This window comes from Ogataea polymorpha, assembly GCF_001664045.1.
Source record: "Ogataea polymorpha strain NCYC 495 leu1.1 chromosome Unknown OGAPOscaffold_2, whole genome shotgun sequence".
Lineage (NCBI taxonomy): Eukaryota > Fungi > Ascomycota > Pichiomycetes > Pichiales > Pichiaceae > Ogataea > Ogataea polymorpha.
Genome location: NW_017264699.1, coordinates 379,925 through 396,782, shown reverse-complemented (window position 1 = coordinate 396,782; position 16,858 = coordinate 379,925). Strand labels below are relative to the sequence as shown.

Here is a 16,858-nt window from a genome sequence, read left to right as displayed (position 1 = left end):
TATCTTTGCTGTCTAGGATTTTTTGAAATATCAAAATGTCTCTTAACAAGTCTCAATTCCACGAGCTTTCCAACTCACCAGTCCCAGCTTGGGCATTCACTGCAGGATTGCTGGCCACCAATGCCATCAAGCCACCAATTGAAGTCCAATTAGCAGCAGCTTCCCGAGCCCAAACTTCTCGTCTACTGCCTGCAATATTGAAACCATCCAAGCCTATTTCTCCTTATCCGAATGGCGTTCACACATTGTTATTCGGTTCTTTCATTGGGCTTGGGGGATTTATGTGCTACGATAATGATCCGGTCAACGGCTCAGGTTTGATTAGTGCCTGGAGCTTTCTTTACTGTTTGGCCAACTCTCGTCGTGCCATATGGAGTTGGAAGCTGTACCCAAAATTTCTCCTGGTAGGGGCTGGCCTTAATAGTGTAATCTATGGTGGTCGGTTCTTTGGATTCTATTGAGGTGAATGTTGCAGAAAATCACCATTCTAGAGGAAGCCAATTGCGGTCTTGTGCGTATTGTTGTATATGCGAATCATCAAACATCTCGATGAATTGTTGATCTAACGGTCGCTCCTTTGGGTAGGCAAAACGTCGATACTCGTCAAAAATCATGCTTAATGACCATTTTTGTAGTTTTCGAATGCATCCTACTATACATCCTGTTCTGTGTTTTCCCCTGTTACAATGCACCAGTATTGGATGATGCTTAGGGTTAGCAATGATCTTTAATGCCTCGTTCACTTGGTCGGGTTTAATCTTAACAAACGGTTCTTTATTTCCACTGAGGCCGACTTGAAAGAACTGAATATCGTTTTCTCTCAAAAACTCCATATTCTCGGATGGGTATTCTTCAGGTATTAAACATAACACAGATTTCAGTTTCAATTTCAACATGAATTCAAAGTTCTCAATTCGCGGGAACGAAGAGCGATATATTGATCCGCATACCAAAGCGAAATTCTCCGGAGGTGTATAGGAAATTTTATGGAATTTGTTCTTGTACTGCTCGATTAAAGCCGGATCTGTTGGAACAAACTTATCATACTCCTCTTCATCCGCACTGTCCGAACGTTGTTGGTGTCCAAGAAAAATAGGTGGCAGCGACTGTGTCTTCAATGCTTTTTCATCAATAAGGATCTCTTCCTTATTCGCTTGTTCAAAATCAAAAATCTCAGCTTCTTCGGCCATCGTTCAGAAACTTTGCTGGCGCGTTTTCAAAGGGGTAAAAGAAGTCTGATCAATATATACTTATTATGATCCATCCTACCAGGCTTCGGAAGAATGTTGATAGTGAGTCTAGTTATTAATTTTGTTTTCGCATTGGAACTCGTGCACGGGTGTACTGTTGTTTTTTTTGTACCTTAGCAAAAAACCGTTCTCTCTATTCAATACGTGATTACACCGATGGTAAGTTACGATTACACTTCTTATCGTTTAACCTAACAATCAGTCCGCTTTATTCAATTTCACATCTCTTTTGCAAGTGCTTCTTTTAATGATTTGCACTGCCACATACATACATTCTTCTTGGCCAGCAATATTAGACAAAAATAAAACAGGCGTGATGGGAGTGTTCTGGAAATGCGCTAGAGTTGGAGAAAGGCTTAGTCCATATATCTCGATTTGCTGTATTGTGATTGCCCTCAATCAGTTACTATGACCAAAGCTATATGCATCATTGGAATTCGTTCATTTCGTTGTCTCCCAGAGCAAGAACCCGAGAGTTCTTTGATCCAACGATTCTCTCTAATTTCATCATATCCAACTTGCTGAACATAGCTCTGACCATGCAGAGATTCAAGTCCAGTACGTCACCAGAATATTCCGATTTGCTGCTGGCCATGTCGAGGCGTATTTTATTATCGACGATGAACTTCAGCACCTCGGAGTAGAAACTTGGATCTGTAGGAATACCATAGAACACCACATTATTCACACCTTTGATATCATAACGTTTGTAGAAATGCAATCTCTCTGTGTAGAGCATTATTTTGGCATCGCTTTGACCCTTCATGAATAGGGCACGATTTCTTGTCAAAAGAGATTGAGACGAATACTCGTCTATGGCAACAAACGCAACACTTGTTTCCTTTTCCAGGTAGTGTTTCACACGAATGTAGTCAATGTATGATGCAAAGTATATCAAAGTGCCGTTTTCATATGATACTTTGTGCTGGATCTGTGGAAGCAACACGTTTTTGAAAAACGCAAATCTTTTATCTGGTTCATCTAATAGTGAATCTGCTTCGAATCGCATAAACACCTGTTTTAGCCTTGTCTGGCTATTGATAATCCTCAATTTTGTTAGCTGATATTTCAAGTTGGCTAGTACACAGTCGTTGTCACCACAGATCGTTTTGAAGACCGCTGTTCCCCCCAGCAGGTTTGCTGATATTTTAGGATTACTCAACGTAACATTATTGAGCTCTGGGAAGGAATACTTTGTAAAGCCTATCACCTGTGCAACATACCTGTAGTGGTCATTGATTGCCCACATCCTGATACGACTGAAATCAATTTTCAGGTCGTCAAAATTCTTAGGTGGAGAGTTAAGACTTTGAGACATCACTGTGTTCACATGGTCCCAGTTCTGCATGAGCAGACCTTCAGCTTTATCCAGCACAGTAATCTCTATGGAACTCAAAAACGGTTTTTTGGTCTTTTCCAATGTCATTCTCAGCCCTAATGGAGAAGCAACGATTATGTCAGACTGATCAAATTTAGAAAACAGCTTAAGCGTCTTCCTTGTGAACTTTATCCCCAGACAAAAGAAATCATTGGAATTTCCTTTGAAAAACTGCTTAAACTCGTCAGGCTTTTTTGGATTAAGCTCATTGACATCAAAAGCGTCATAGTATTGTTCTTTAAACCTGGTTTTATATTCCACAGTGTCTGGAGAACTAAGCTCAATTAACTTGTTCACAACCTCCCACGCAAAGTTTCGCGTGGGAAGAAGGATCAAAACTTTAGGACGCGTGTATCCTTGATCCCTAAATTCGGGTTCGTCTGCAGGATTTAGTTTTCCTTCTTCAATTTCTCTTTGTACCTGAGCTTTTTTCTCATTGTTGTTCAAAACCCTATCTCTGGTCTTATATACATGGTTCAAACAATGGAGTAAGTAGTATTCTTGATATTTGGTGCTCACACTTTCTGGCATGCCTAATAGCTGAAAATTCACATTCTGGTAATTCAACAATGATTCTAGGAGTTCGGTCTCCAAATCTGTCGGTTCTTTGTTCAAAAACTCGCTCTGAAGTTTTTGCTTGACATTATGGTACTTGAGTTTTTTCCGAATGTCTTTGGGAGCGCTTCCATCTGACTCAATATATCTGTAATCAAGTTTAATAGCTTTTCCTAGCTGTTGTCTTTCGAACAATTTGATCTTGGGCTGGCTTTTCAAATAAGCGTCGATTTCCTTCTCTATCTTGTCCTCATCATTAAAATGTCTGTTGAATGCATCAAATCGATTATGTACATCCTCATTATCCTGTTCCTTGTCATCGTCCGCTAATTTTTCGTTTTCTTCTTCCCCATTATCCTCTTCCTCTTCTTCCGCCTCGTATATAGGGATCTCTTCGGTCTCAGCCTTGTTCTCTCTAGCTACCACTTTCCTTTTTGATTTCTTTTTCGCAATCTCTGGGTGGTCATTTTTGAGAAGGGTGACCAGAGCACTATATGCCCCAATCTCTGGTATTTCCGTGGCAACATCTTCTTCTACTTCTTCCTCATCCGATTCAGCTTTTTGGTCTACTTCTCGCGGATTTTCTTTAAGTTGTATCTGACTATTTCTCCCTTTGTGAACTTCTCGAAGTTCCTTTCTTCCACTTTTAAACTTCTTTTTAGTGAAGTTCGTAGCAGAGGACTCTTGGCTCTGTCTTTTCTCCGGTCTTGCCAAATTAGATGGCATTACACAAGATTGCAAGGATATGTACTTTTTTTTACCCTTTAGGATTTCGCAAATAAAAAATTTTTGAAACGATATAGTGTAAAACGCTTTATCATTATTTCATCAAGGTATTGTTTCCGCTGTTCGTAGCTGCTGTTCTAATTCAAACATCGTTGAAGTGCTGTGTCTAGCTACCTGTGATAGTATATATATCGCCCTTTCAAGCGCTTGACGCGAAATATCCAAATGAGTTCACCCAAACAATCTCCCATCGGAAGCAGGACTAATTCCTCAATGATCAACGACCACAAGAGAATCAACATATATGACACGATTTTGCAATTGATACGAATATTTTTGGCGTCGATATATCTGTTCTATATCGTTTTAACCATCCCCTTGAGTTTTGAGATAGGCGGAATAGACTGTGGCCTGAGTTATTCCATCACCATTTTGCTCATCTATTTCTGTCTCGCTACTTTAAGGGTCCTCAAATACCATCGCATTATTTCGTCATTCCTTTACTACACGCAACACTTTCTACTTCCCAGCTTGCTATCCATTTTTTTAACCGTTTTCACATCTTCTGACGAGTATAATGCAAGTACACTGATGAAAAAGATTTGGTGGAATTTCATCATAAAATCCTGGAAATTATTCCTTATGAACTCTACTCCTTTGTTTACTATCCTGGAAGGGTTTTGCTCACTGCTTTCAATACAGGCTATCGGACAAATGTCACAATATCTGATAAAGCACAAGTCCGACACCTGGTCAATTGTCAACCTTATCACAAGTGCGTGTATTTTATCTTCCTGCCTGTTCTTCTTTGTGAAAATATATGTGTCTCCTATAGATTTGCAAAGAGTTGGACTTATTTCCGCTTCATTATTAGGATCTGCGTTCACTTGTACAATACTGATCACCGTCTTTGGAATCTATTCTGGGAAAGCATCTCCTCTGGAGTGCTCCCTTATGGTGGCATATATTGTGAAATGCTGCTACGAGCTGTTTCCGGAGCTTTCAGAAATGAATTTCAATATGTTACTCAAATTTATTATGAATGAGTTCAAAAAATTGGACTACCAAGCCAACTCATTGAATAAGGAGTTTCTCAATTCGATCCAGACAACATTCAATAACTTCAAGACAGGACGCGATCTTCTTGATTACGTGCATCTTGAGTTCTTGGCCAAGTCTACCACTAAAGATAAATTACTGTTGGTTTACGTCAAAGTGAAAGAATTTATTGTGGATATCGTGATTAAATTCGTTACGGAAAATTTCCCCAAGTCATTTGAGTCTCTTTGGGATTTTCTTAAGATCTCTATTAGCAACCTCACCTTTTCGATTCTTATTCAATTAGCATACAGAATATGTGTGTTTTTCGCCGCAACCAAAATCATTCCGATCCTTCAACCAGTTCAAAAATGTTCCCCTCTTTCGACTCCTTCTTCACCCACTCCTGTGAAAGCGAACAGACATGAAACGAGGGTTAGAAACAAGTCAACTTCTAGTCGCTTGATTTACCTCTACTCTCCTTGTATCATCATTGCTGTTTACACGAATCTCATGATCCAATACATTGATGAGCTCGACACGCACAATCACTTTTGGAACTGGCTCAATTTTCAGTTTGGAGGTTCCAGCGCTCAAGTTCCTGAGGTCACAAACTCCGTCCACTCGTGGCAAGTGTGGAACTGGATAAACATTTTTGGTGTGCTACTATTATATTCTCTTGAGCTGATGAGCCATGATCCTGACGATAGCTCGCTTACGGATCACTGGAGCATCTAAAGATCTCCTTTCGATCTATTATATGTATATTATTTTGTTTTCAATTCAGTACGCGTTGTACTCTATTTACCTATACAGTTCCTCTCAGAAATCCTTACGGTGTTCATTTTCTCGTCCACGTCATTTAGACTCGGAGCTTGACTCAAAAAACTAATCTCATCACATGAGGAACATGAAAATCAATACACATAGGATTTCCTAATTCTGTGTGTTTTGATCATAGCTATAGTTTGGCATCTTTGACAATGCTAATCACGTCCTGGCATTTACCAAGACTGATCAAACTAGATAAAGGCGTCCATGGAAAAAAGTGAGCTCCATTGGGTTATCAACAACAATGTTGACAATCATCATAACTATGGTTTAGATAAGAGTATCCAGTGCAGAATATCAGGAGAAGCCTCCTAATCAAAGAGCTAAAAAAAGCTCTTGAATAGAGCAGTGCATTGTCAGACACATCTATAGCTCAATAAATACAAGCTCCAACCAGTCAACACCAACAATGGCAAGAGGCTAAGGTGTCAACCAATCAAAACAAGTAAGAACCACTTCTGCGACCTGACTCCTCACTGCTGATGAGTTATGTGACCCATCGACGTTTCCGCCTGCAATCTACTGCCGGAGACTTTCCCCAAGGCATCATGAGCTGACGCTCCGTATGAAAGCCTCGAAAGATGATTCTTTCCCCATGGACGTGAAAAAAAAAAAAAAAAAAAAAAAAATTTTCAGTTTACTCACCTCTGCCGTTTGGTGGCCAGGTGATATTTTTTACTGTAGCAAAAACCCGCAATTAAAGCGGTTGACACTTAATGATGTTGGACTATACTGAAACTGTCTGTAATGATTATATGTTCGGTTCTCTTGATGAGGAATGCTAACTTCTCATTTTACCTATATTTCCCCGTCATCAAACAAAAGCTACTATATATTTGTATCATCATATACAAATATTTGGGGTTTTTAATTCTTAAAGCAGAATCTGTAAATTTCGATGGTTGTACCCTCTGGGTCTTGTTAAGCAATAAAACCTTAAATATGTAACAGATCACATTAGTCTCTTGTCAATATGATGGTCTAGGGCAACGTCTATCAGTTATAGACAGCGGCCTAGCCAGATGCAAACTTGCCGCAACAACCTACCTTGTCATAATGTGACATTGCTAATTTGATTTTCAAGATAGCACAGCCGGATTTTCTTACGAATGTAAATTAACATGTCGGCGAACTACTGGACGTCTTCACAGCGTAACAAGTGGCAGTTCTCACGCCAGGAACTGCGGGACGCTAGGTCATCGGTCACAAAAATGGAGATTCAACTTTACGGAAATGAGTGTGCCATGAAGTACGACATAAACATGAGGATATATCTACATCAGCTAATTATCAAACTTGGGAGGAAATTGAATTTACGTCAAATCATTATCTCCACAGCTGAAGTGTATCTTACGAGATTCTTTGTGAGAGTCTCTATTCGGGAAATCAACATCTATCTTCTGGTAACGACATGTATATACATAGCATGCAAGATGGAGGAAAGTCCACAACATATTAGAACGATCTTATCTGAAGCTCGAAATTGTTGGCCTGAATTCATTCCAAATGATTTGACTAAACTTGCGGAATTTGAGTTTTATCTTATAGAAGAACTAAACTGCTACATGGTGGTTCATCATCCGTACAATTCTATCCTTGAAGTGGTCAACGTGCTAAAAGATGGTGACATGTCCTCCCGTTTGGAAGTTTCTCCTGAAGAGTTGCAAACTTGTTGGTCAATTATGAACGACAGTTACATTACTGATTTACATTTGCTTTTTCCACCACATATAATAGCAACAGGAACTTTGTATCTCACTTTGGTCCTTGGTGCCGATGTTCGCAAATCAGTCAATAATATCTCCTCAACTCAGAATCCGCGCATCGAAGCATTTGTCAATTTCCTGGCAGCTTCCAATATTGACTTAGACGAGGTGATAGAAACGATACAGGAGCTGCTCACACTGTATGATGCCTGGAACTCCTATGACGAAATGTATGTCAAGAATGGCTTGCACCAGATGTTATTAAATATGAACAGATAAGTTTCATTTTTCCGGTATATCACATACAGAAGCCAAGGGTGCTTTATATTGAAGCCGGATAAGTCTACCGAAAGCTGGAAATACGATTCATAATAAGACCATCACGGATTATGTAAAAAAAAAAAAATACAAGCCGGAAAAAAAGTGGAATTATCAACAACGCATTAAGCGATACAATTATCATCCTGTTTTATCTTGCTTGGACGCCCAAAAGAAGTCAACTACAGGAATTAATTGCAACGAGAGCTTCTGCATAGTATCGCTCTTTTAAAATGACTGTGGAATCTATCCCGAGTGCGTCCTCCTCAGTTTTCAGTCCTGATCGATCCACTTTGAAATCTCGAGACAGCTTTAAAGCTGACTTGGAGATTCCTGCAGCTTTCAAAGCCTCTGCTTTGCAAGCCGCCAAACTGAAAGATGATGCATTGCGTCTTGCAAAACTAGAAAACGCCGATAGGTTACAGATACAAATGGCGCTCTTGGTCGATCTTGCAATTTTTGGACTTTCATATCATTACCCTTGGTTCTCAAAATTTTACACTTTACAGTATAGATACCCACATGGTGACTTCTATGATATGGGTGTTGATGATTCATATTTTGTGATATTCAGTGTGCTAAATTTGGTACTGATCAGAGGCTTTTGCATGTTGTACATATTGAAGCCTATTGCGCAGTATTTCCAAATGTACAAACTCAAAGCAATACAGAGGTTTAAAGAGCAGGGATGGTCAATCATTTACTTTTCCCTATCTTGGGCGTTAGGATTTTATTTATACCTCCACTCAGATTACTACTTGAACTGCGATAAATTTTATGAGACCTGGCCGAACGACAAAATGTCAGCCTCATTTAAAGCTTACTATCTTATCCAAACTGCATGTTGGTTCCAGCAAATGATTGTTCTTCATATCGAGGAAAAAAGAAAAGACCATTATCAAATGTTTTCTCACCACGTCATCACATCACTGCTTTGCATAGGCTCTTACGCTTACTACTTCACGAAGATTGGACATGTCATCTTTTTACTGATGGACATTGTCGATGTCTTCCTTTCATTTGCGAAAATTCTCAAATATTGCGGCTACCAAACTTTTTGTGACACAATGTTTGCTGTGTTCATGATCAGCTGGATTGTATTGCGGCACATTGTATACAATTATGTGTTTTACCATGCTTACAAGAATGCCTACAAGATGCATGGAACTTGCGAGGAACTGGCGCCCCTAGGCGACTATAAAATCTGTTACAGCAAAGCAACGGTCAATATATTTTTAACATTACTTGGTGGATTACAGGTAATTACAATCTTCTGGATGTTCCTCATTGCCAAAGTCGCATATAGAGTCATTTCTGGAGATAGTGCGGATGATGTAAGAAGTGATGATTCGGATTAGTTGCACAGTTAATAAATGTATATGTTATTGAAACAAAGTTGAATATAGGCAAATGAGCATTACTATAATTCCCCATATGACTAGATTCAGTGAGAGCTTTTGCAGAACCTTATTTCGGAACACCCAGTGATCACTATCTAATGGAGAATGTGTCACTAGGGCATCAAACATTTCTGGATTGTTAATTAGTTTGTACCCATAAAATCCAGGTAGCACAAACGAAATCAAAACCCCTCCGGTAGAACCCACCAAAGAAAGAACCAGCTCAAAAGACTCAAGTTTAATAGCAGCAAAATATGCGACAATCAACATGACCACGCTGACTTTCACAAATCTTGAGTCAGACATAGGTATTGCTCTAGCTTCACTAGATAGCAACGGCTGTGCTTCCCGCGAACTTTTGAATTGACTCTCTATCCAATGATATATGTTGTTGACTGATATTCTAGCGGGATGGAACATCAATGGGAAAGAAAGAAGAACCATCAGCGAGAGCAACCCCATAGCCAATTTGGTAGTCCATGTATCGTTGTACATTAAAATGATGTTTCCCTCTAACGCATTTCCAAAGGTAAAGTAGCCCGAGAGACCAACTGTTACAAACAAAATCGTGGTGATCGTCAGAGAGATCGTGATGATTTTGAATATGCGGTTCAACCTAGGGTCACGTAATTCGGAGATGATTGAAAATTGAGTAGGGCATGTGAAGGCAAGAACAATAATAGCGAAGGTTTTGAAGACCGGCTTAAAACCTTCGGGAATCCACCAGGAAATGGGTCCCTGTTTCTGTAAAGGAATGTGTTTGAACCCTGTCGCCAGCCCATAAGCGAAATTGACATAAACTAAAATGACTAGATAAGCGATAGCCAAGAGCGAGACGACGGACGCGTATTTCAAGCTGTCAAGCCGCTTTAGAAAGCACAATGGAACAGTAATGAAAGCTGAGATTAAGATGTAAAAAAGCCGCATTTGAGAGTCCGTAAAGCCAGATATGGGAAGAATGAGTGGCATCAAATCACCAGTCAGTACGATGTAAGATATGTCCACACCAAAGCATTGTAATGCAATTGCCAGGTCAAAAACAACACTAAGACTTGGATAAGTTATTGAACAAACGGTGAAGAAGTTTGCATTGCCTTCTCGAAGGAACTTAGAGGAGATTGCTTGCAAGAAGAGTCCAAAAACATTCGTTGCCGCAGCAAATAGAAGAATCAAAATACCAAACAAAACCGAGTCAGTCCTAAAAGCATACGGAAGCAACAAGATTCCCGATCCAATGATGGTATTGACGGTATTAACCACCGAGGATGATACTGTGGCTGTTGACATTAAATCGAATAATTTACTAAATTAAATAATTTCAGTTTAAGCGAAGATCGAGTACGAGCCACAGGAAATATGTCCGGCGGAAACCGTTCCCGATTGCAATCCAAAAAACGAATAGTACCCGCAGAGAACCGCAAAAGGGCCCCCTTTTCCTGCGATCGCTGCAAACTTCGAAAGACTAAGTGCAGACGACTGCAGGACAACGATTTGAAGTACGATAATATTACGCCCTGTGTACAATGCACCAAAGCGGGTGTTTCCTGTACAACAACAATTCCTCGGAAGAGACGATTTTATGGGCCAATAGAGAATATCACATTGCATTATAAGTGCTTGCTGGCTCTGGTCTCAGGGCTATTTCCCGACAAGGATGTATATAGCATCGAGGAGTTAATGGAGCTAGGAAAGTCATTCAAGTTTGAGATGCCTACAGACAACAATATGTTGGATGATATACAGAACATTCAAGAACTGGATGATCAGAACATGAAAGATCTGGCTGACTTAAAGAAGGAAGAAACAGATTCGGCGATCCCCGAGGAAACAAAATCTGAGAATGACGGTGATGACGAAGACAACGATTCGGAAAAAAATACAGACCAGCAGGTGGACAAAATAGACAAGGATTCACCTGGAAATAAGCAGATGCCCCAACTTCCACCAAACATAAAACTAAAAGCTACTGCGTACGATCGAGACCGCCTGATCATGGATCGCTTTGGCCACACACACTTTATCGGTAACTTTGGAACTGCTTCATTATTGAACGGGCTATGTGATATTATTATCAAACGGTCTTTTAGCGTGAAGCCACCTATCTCGACCCAGGATATTCGAAATAGTTCTGTCCAAACGATTACATCTGAAAACGAACCCGTTTACCAATATCCGACACATCTATATAATTTGGATACCATAAACATCAATCGGTTCCCTTTGATCAACTTGCTAAAGAGAAAGGAGGCTGACATCTACAAAAACGTTTTCTTCGAGAAAGTTCATCCATACTATTTCATATTCAACATATTCAAGTTTGATGAGAAGTACGAAATCTTTTGGCAAGAGATTGCCAAAACAGATGTTAAGACAGACGAGCCATTTCCATTGAAGATTGGGAGCGCCGAGATATGCTGTATATACATGGTCTGGATACTTGGCAGACGGTTTCAGCTATACACGAATCCACAAGATCTTCCCGCGGACTCTGAATTAAACGATGACCTAATAGGACGTTACATTGATATCATCAAATTGTCTCTTTCGGACATCGTTTTAACACCAACTTTGGATGGTATTCGATTGCTTATTTTATTGTCTGTTTACCTATCTAGCATCAAGGTCCGCGAAAGTGGGTATTGCTTGATGCAAATGGCAGCCATTCAATGCAAGAGTTTGGGATTGCACAGAAAATTTATTGTGGATAAGTTTAACGATGAAAAAGCAGACGAAATGAAGCGTATCATGTGGTCGTTGACCAAAAGCGAGACCACGTTGTGTTGTTCGTTTGGAAGAGCCAGTGCGATACCTTGGGAAGAAGTGGATGTTGAGCTACCTACCATGTCAGATGTCGATAACGACCTCTTCAAAATCTACTATGTTCAGAGCTGCAAGTTAACAAGGATCATTTTTCAAATTCTAGATAACAAGCGCAAATCCTCTAGAGAACCATTGTCTTTAGTAAGCATCGAAAAACTACTTCTTTTCCAAAAGCAATTACACAAGTTTTGGGATCGCTTGCCGGAAGATTGGAAGGATTACAAATCCTTACCTGTTCGTCGTTACAAACCTAAGCTGCATATTCAATTCCACTACTACTTTATCACATTGACACTACCCATTTTCATGCATATTGTAAGCACACAGTCTTCCATTATCAATCGTGATGATCCTATACAATCACTTCTCGTGAATGGAATCAAGTCCTCTTTCAAGACAGCAGAAATCTTGACTTACACCGATTCCAACGGTTTTTTCAACGGAACACTGTATTACGATGTCTTCTATTCTTATAACGCTATCATGGTTCTTACGTTAACCTACATCTTGTTCAAAAGTCCAAAGGGGAAAACTGCGAAAAGTATTCTTGACCTCGAGTATATGGACAAGGAGCATGACATTAATTTCTCAAGTCTCATGAAAGCAATCAATCTGATCAGAAATCTCATTTTGAACAACCTTCATCAAATTGACGGAACTATGAGAAGAATAAGTGATATTATCGAGACGCTATTGGAAGATCTAGGAATAATCCAGATCCTGGTCAAGGAATTTAATGCACGCCCTAGCAATGTACGAAAAATAGAGGGAAGAAAAGAGAGTGGCAGCACAAGTGTCAATGGGGGAATCATCCCTGGCTACTATCGTAAGCTGCGTATGAACGACAAAACAAAAGCCAAAAGACGTCGCCTGGAAAAAAATGTGGAGGAACCAGGTTTGTTGCCTCCTTCTCCTTACCCACAAGAGGTGACACAAGACCAGCCTAGCCTACCATACTCGTCAATATTCGATTTCCCAAAATCTCAGAATTCATCGTCAACTAACATTGCAGGCCAGGTTCCCAGCTTTGAAATTCCTCTCTATGATGATTTCAGACCAGAGAAGCAACCCGAAAGCTCAAGATCTTCAACACCTGCTGGCCTGGATGTGAATGAGGCGTTGAACTCCATACTTGATACAGAACTTATGGAGGTTCTCTTTGGCGCCGATATGGGGGTAGCGAATCCTCGAGCGGCTAGCAATGACCTGTGAGCTGACTTTATACATGGTGCTACTCAAACACACACCTTCCCGAAATGTATAAAGATTCCAGGGTTTCATGCTGTCAAATTCTGATTGTGCAAACTACTTTATTTTAATCACGAAGTTTTTGCCGTTTTCGGAGTATGATTTCTTATCAGTTGAAAAGATCGATAGTATAAATAACTTTCCGCTTAAGCAACCTGTATCGATTTATTTTATACATGATCGAAGAGATACATTGGCTTCTGCTGCTGATGGTGAGTGGGGCTTTTGGATTTGCCTTGCTCATCTCCAAGTTGTACCTTGGCAAAACTACTCAGTCTAAGTCGTCTGCTTCCAAAACAGAGAACACATCGAAGAAAGGAAAATTCCATTCCGATATGAACGCTCCGCCTCCTGAACCGACGCCACTTTATATTAGGCCAGAGGAAGTGAGTAAAAGAGATGATCGTCCTTGGAGGCCTTTCAGAGTCCCGTATCATCAAACCATGTCTATATTCAAGCTGGATATCAATCACTGGTTGGATATGGATAAATATTACGTTCATTACATTGAGGAGAAACGGAGAGTCTTTCATACATATGGCAATGAGCATATTGGGTGGAGTCCCGAATCAACGGATGCTTGCAATGAATTGCTGGATACAGTGAAAAAGCACATGCTGAAAAGATACCCTCTTCTCTTCACCACAGGGGATGACGGACTGCATGTGAAAAATGAACTTACTGGTGAGGTCCTTGACTTTTCTGAACCTTTGAAAGATCATCCTCTGGTTTATGTCTCGAAAATGGCTAAAGAAGACTTTTACATTCTTCAAAAAGGTAGCGATGGAGAGTACAGACTGGTCGCGGCTGCTGTTCCATTTCCAGGTGGCTCCTTTAAGATCAGCGAGAAAATTGGCAGAACAGTGGATGCAATTCACGACGTTGTTCCTTATTACGCAGAAAAGTTGAGAACCTCCATGTTGCGTTTTTTCGAAAAGATGGCGCCTGCCGATCCCGTCGAGAGAGCATCCTTTTATATCTCGTGGGATCATAGATTACTTTTGAACAATATATATGCTATGAAAGAGGGCGAGAAAGTGGACTCGAATGTCTTACCAACAGAGTTCAACGTCAGGGTTGAAAGACAGACGTTGAGGAGACTACCAAAAAGCAAAGCCATTATTTTCACGAATCATCCTATATTTTACTCGATCGACGAGATGAAAGACGAACCTCTTGTCCCATCATTGCTACGCAAGATCCTGGACGAGGCTCCGGAAAAAATCATGAAGTACAAGAATTTCGATGCTTTCAAAGATCACCTCATCCCGTACTTGGAGGGTTTGATACAGAGACAAAAGGACCTGGGGCTCATAGATGACAACACGCCGGTTAAAACTCTTCCCACATATCCGTTTGCCCATTTCACTAAGGACTTTAACGAAGAAACAGGATGGTCCAACCCTAAATACCCTGTCAATTACTCGGACAAGCTACAAGATGAAATAAAAGCTGCGATACCTCTTGAGCAGTCAGCATTTGGCACCCCCACCGCTGCTAGAGCTGCGAGGGCCGAAAACCTTTTGGCTGCCTGATTGGGTTTTTGTTGGGGTTATGTTTATTTGATTAAATAGCAAATTACTGAACTACGCATATATAATATTTACAGAGGTGAGTACAACGGAGTCATACCTACGCCCAATGTGCCTTTACTTGTCCTTTTGGCTTTGTCGAAGCTAGAAGATTATAGAAGTCAGGCACCATGTAAACCTTCGAGATCATCCGGAAAAAAAGAAGGGAAGGGAGTGCAACGGCCATAGAAGAAGAAAGGGTCTTTAATTTTCATCACTGGTAAGGGCTTACTTATCATCTAATATTGTGATTGGCGAGCATTACACTATCTGGAGCGATAGAGTAAACCTAGGTAATCCAAGCGAGTCTATGATCAATTATTCACTTCAGAAAAAGAATCTTGTCACCCCCGAGTCTTGTTAAATCTATAACTTCATTTTTATTATCTATTATTATATGCAATTTTCTGTACCGGCCAGAATTTTCTTGAGAATCCCGATATCATCAACGATCTTGAGGATATCCATCTTCGGAACGCTAGAAGATAGTCTAGAATCACCGTAGCTGATTGGCCCTTTAATTTTGGACGTGGTATGTATTTTCGAGTTCATAGATGAGGAAATATTGATAAAAGAATCAGACTCTAATGAGCTCAAAACTTCGAGGAATTCGCCTCGGTTAAGAACACCAATGACTTTGCGCACATCTTGCAGTGATGCGTAATATGAATAGAATGAATTAATTGATGCAATGATTTTGGACTTTTGACTCTTCAATACTTCTTCATATTTTATCAGAGAGCACAGCACAGTTTTATGCTGAATATTGAGATCCTTCAATTTGGAGTTGAAATTTGAGCTGACTGTGCTGTTACAGACTCTGGCCAGCTGGGAAATCATTACCTTAGGAGCGTTCTCAAGAGTCAAATTGTAAAGCTCCTTGCTACCAAGTTTTTGTAATTGTAAGCTTTCTGTTAGTTCAAGAGCTCTATGCATAATATCAAAAGCACTTCTCAAATCCCCTGTGGTTATTGCCGCTTTTTTGGCACAAAGCTGGATTGCAGCAGGATGAACCAAAGGAGGAACATTTGTCTTGCCATCCGCAAGAGAGCAGAGCTTTGCGGTCAATATTTGTTTGATTTGATCTGCTGTATAAGGTAAAAATGGAATCAATTTGGGACTGATATTGTTACTTTTCAGCCGCGGAAGGAATCGATCAGTCAAGTCCAGAGCATTAGCAATTCCAATGATGGCCAGTTTTGGATTGTCATTTGACATATCCGACGCCCATGAAAAAAGGTCAAAAAGTACCTGCTGGCTATTACCCATGAGGTTATCCATTTCGTCCAAAACCACAATTGTGATATCGCACTTGGACTTGTCTGTTAGAAATCTCTTGAGGTCCTGAGAAGTTCTCCTTTTGCGCGTGAACTGGCCCTCAAGGTCGCTATAAATGGCATCAAATATGTCTTCTGCTTTGCGTACAGTCATGCAGTTGATTTTGGCGATCCTTAGTCTGCGGTTGATTCTCTTCGAGTCTATCCTCACTGGAACTTTGTAAATCCTATCATCCGCATTCTCGATATCTTCCACAATCAGAGAACTCAATATCGCGTTTACCTGCGCGGTTTTTCCGGTCCCAGGAGGACCAGACACGTAAATAGATGTGGACTCCAGTTTCAACAAGCATTGATCTATATGTTGGCGCAGTAAACGGGCTTCAGCTTCTCTCGCAGTCAAAGCAAAACCATCAAGATCCATTGCCGAACTCCTTAAGAACAGTTTCTTCGCTCTTGAGTAAACTGAAAGGGGTTGCGATTTAACGGAACCAAAGAGCTTTGTATTAAGAGAGTTCAAAGAGTTTGCCTGAACATTTAGGATTCGGTCACGTTTCTCTGGAGTAACGGGGGGAGACAGAAGTCCTGATGATTTTGCTGAGGCTTGATCCAATTTGATACGTTTGGCCTGTATCTCCCACTCTATAGGATCTAGAGTCCTTTTGATTGAAGAAGATGTGATATCAGCCATTGGATTAGACATAGAAGCTTGAACCAAGAAAATTTATAGTTCTAAGGTT

The 16,858-nt window shown here is 40.3% G+C and overlaps 9 protein-coding genes across 9 annotated transcripts; 5 read left to right on the top strand and 4 right to left on the bottom strand.

The window, feature by feature from the left end:
- Positions 1–7: 7 nt before the first annotated feature.
- Positions 8–1,244, bottom strand: OGAPODRAFT_15601 (uncharacterized protein). The gene has a single exon (XM_018353842.1). The coding sequence runs from the start codon at positions 1,188–1,190 to the stop codon at positions 480–482; it is 711 nt and encodes a 236-aa protein (XP_018212077.1). The 5' UTR covers positions 1,191–1,244; the 3' UTR covers positions 8–479.
- A 211-nt stretch (positions 1,245–1,455) lies between these two features.
- On the bottom strand, positions 1,456–3,831 carry OGAPODRAFT_85566 (uncharacterized protein). Its single transcript, XM_018356806.1, has one exon. The coding sequence runs from the start codon at positions 3,157–3,159 to the stop codon at positions 1,678–1,680; it is 1,482 nt and encodes a 493-aa protein (XP_018212076.1). The 5' UTR covers positions 3,160–3,831; the 3' UTR covers positions 1,456–1,677.
- Positions 3,832–4,182: 351 nt separating this feature from the next.
- OGAPODRAFT_97791 (uncharacterized protein) lies at positions 4,183–5,685 on the top strand (the record flags this gene model as incomplete). Its single annotated transcript, XM_018357975.1, has 2 exons — positions 4,183–5,320; positions 5,363–5,685. The coding sequence occupies 2 exons, from the start codon at positions 4,183–4,185 to the stop codon at positions 5,683–5,685; spliced, it is 1,461 nt and encodes a 486-aa protein (XP_018212075.1).
- A 1,237-nt stretch (positions 5,686–6,922) lies between these two features.
- On the top strand, positions 6,923–7,855 carry OGAPODRAFT_15599 (uncharacterized protein). The gene has a single exon (XM_018353841.1). The coding sequence runs from the start codon at positions 6,990–6,992 to the stop codon at positions 7,761–7,763; it is 774 nt and encodes a 257-aa protein (XP_018212074.1). The 5' UTR covers positions 6,923–6,989; the 3' UTR covers positions 7,764–7,855.
- A 65-nt stretch (positions 7,856–7,920) lies between these two features.
- OGAPODRAFT_15598 (uncharacterized protein) lies at positions 7,921–9,692 on the top strand. The gene has a single exon (XM_018353840.1). It carries the CDS (start codon positions 8,036–8,038, stop codon positions 9,158–9,160), a length of 1,125 nt encoding a protein of 374 aa, XP_018212073.1. The 5' UTR covers positions 7,921–8,035; the 3' UTR covers positions 9,161–9,692.
- On the bottom strand, positions 7,921–10,489 carry OGAPODRAFT_97783 (uncharacterized protein; the record flags this gene model as incomplete). Its single annotated transcript, XM_018357974.1, has 1 exon — positions 7,921–10,489. One exon carries the CDS (start codon positions 10,487–10,489, stop codon positions 9,185–9,187), a length of 1,305 nt encoding a protein of 434 aa, XP_018212072.1. The 3' UTR covers positions 7,921–9,184.
- A 420-nt stretch (positions 10,490–10,909) lies between these two features.
- On the top strand, positions 10,910–13,234 carry OGAPODRAFT_11631 (uncharacterized protein; the record flags this gene model as incomplete). Its single annotated transcript, XM_018353290.1, has 1 exon — positions 10,910–13,234. One exon carries the CDS (start codon positions 10,910–10,912, stop codon positions 13,232–13,234), a length of 2,325 nt encoding a protein of 774 aa, XP_018212071.1.
- A 212-nt stretch (positions 13,235–13,446) lies between these two features.
- Positions 13,447–14,805, top strand: OGAPODRAFT_6771 (uncharacterized protein; the record flags this gene model as incomplete). The annotated part of the gene is made up of 1 exon (XM_018355821.1): positions 13,447–14,805. One exon carries the CDS (start codon positions 13,447–13,449, stop codon positions 14,803–14,805), a length of 1,359 nt encoding a protein of 452 aa, XP_018212070.1.
- Positions 14,806–15,234: 429 nt separating this feature from the next.
- Positions 15,235–16,686, bottom strand: OGAPODRAFT_81514 (uncharacterized protein; the record flags this gene model as incomplete). The annotated part of the gene is made up of 2 exons (XM_018356532.1): positions 15,371–16,686; positions 15,235–15,331 (listed from the first exon to the last, which is right to left on the bottom strand). The coding sequence occupies exons 1-2, from the start codon at positions 16,540–16,542 to the stop codon at positions 15,235–15,237; spliced, it is 1,269 nt and encodes a 422-aa protein (XP_018212069.1). The 5' UTR covers positions 16,543–16,686.
- Between the last annotated feature and the right edge of the window lie 172 nt (positions 16,687–16,858).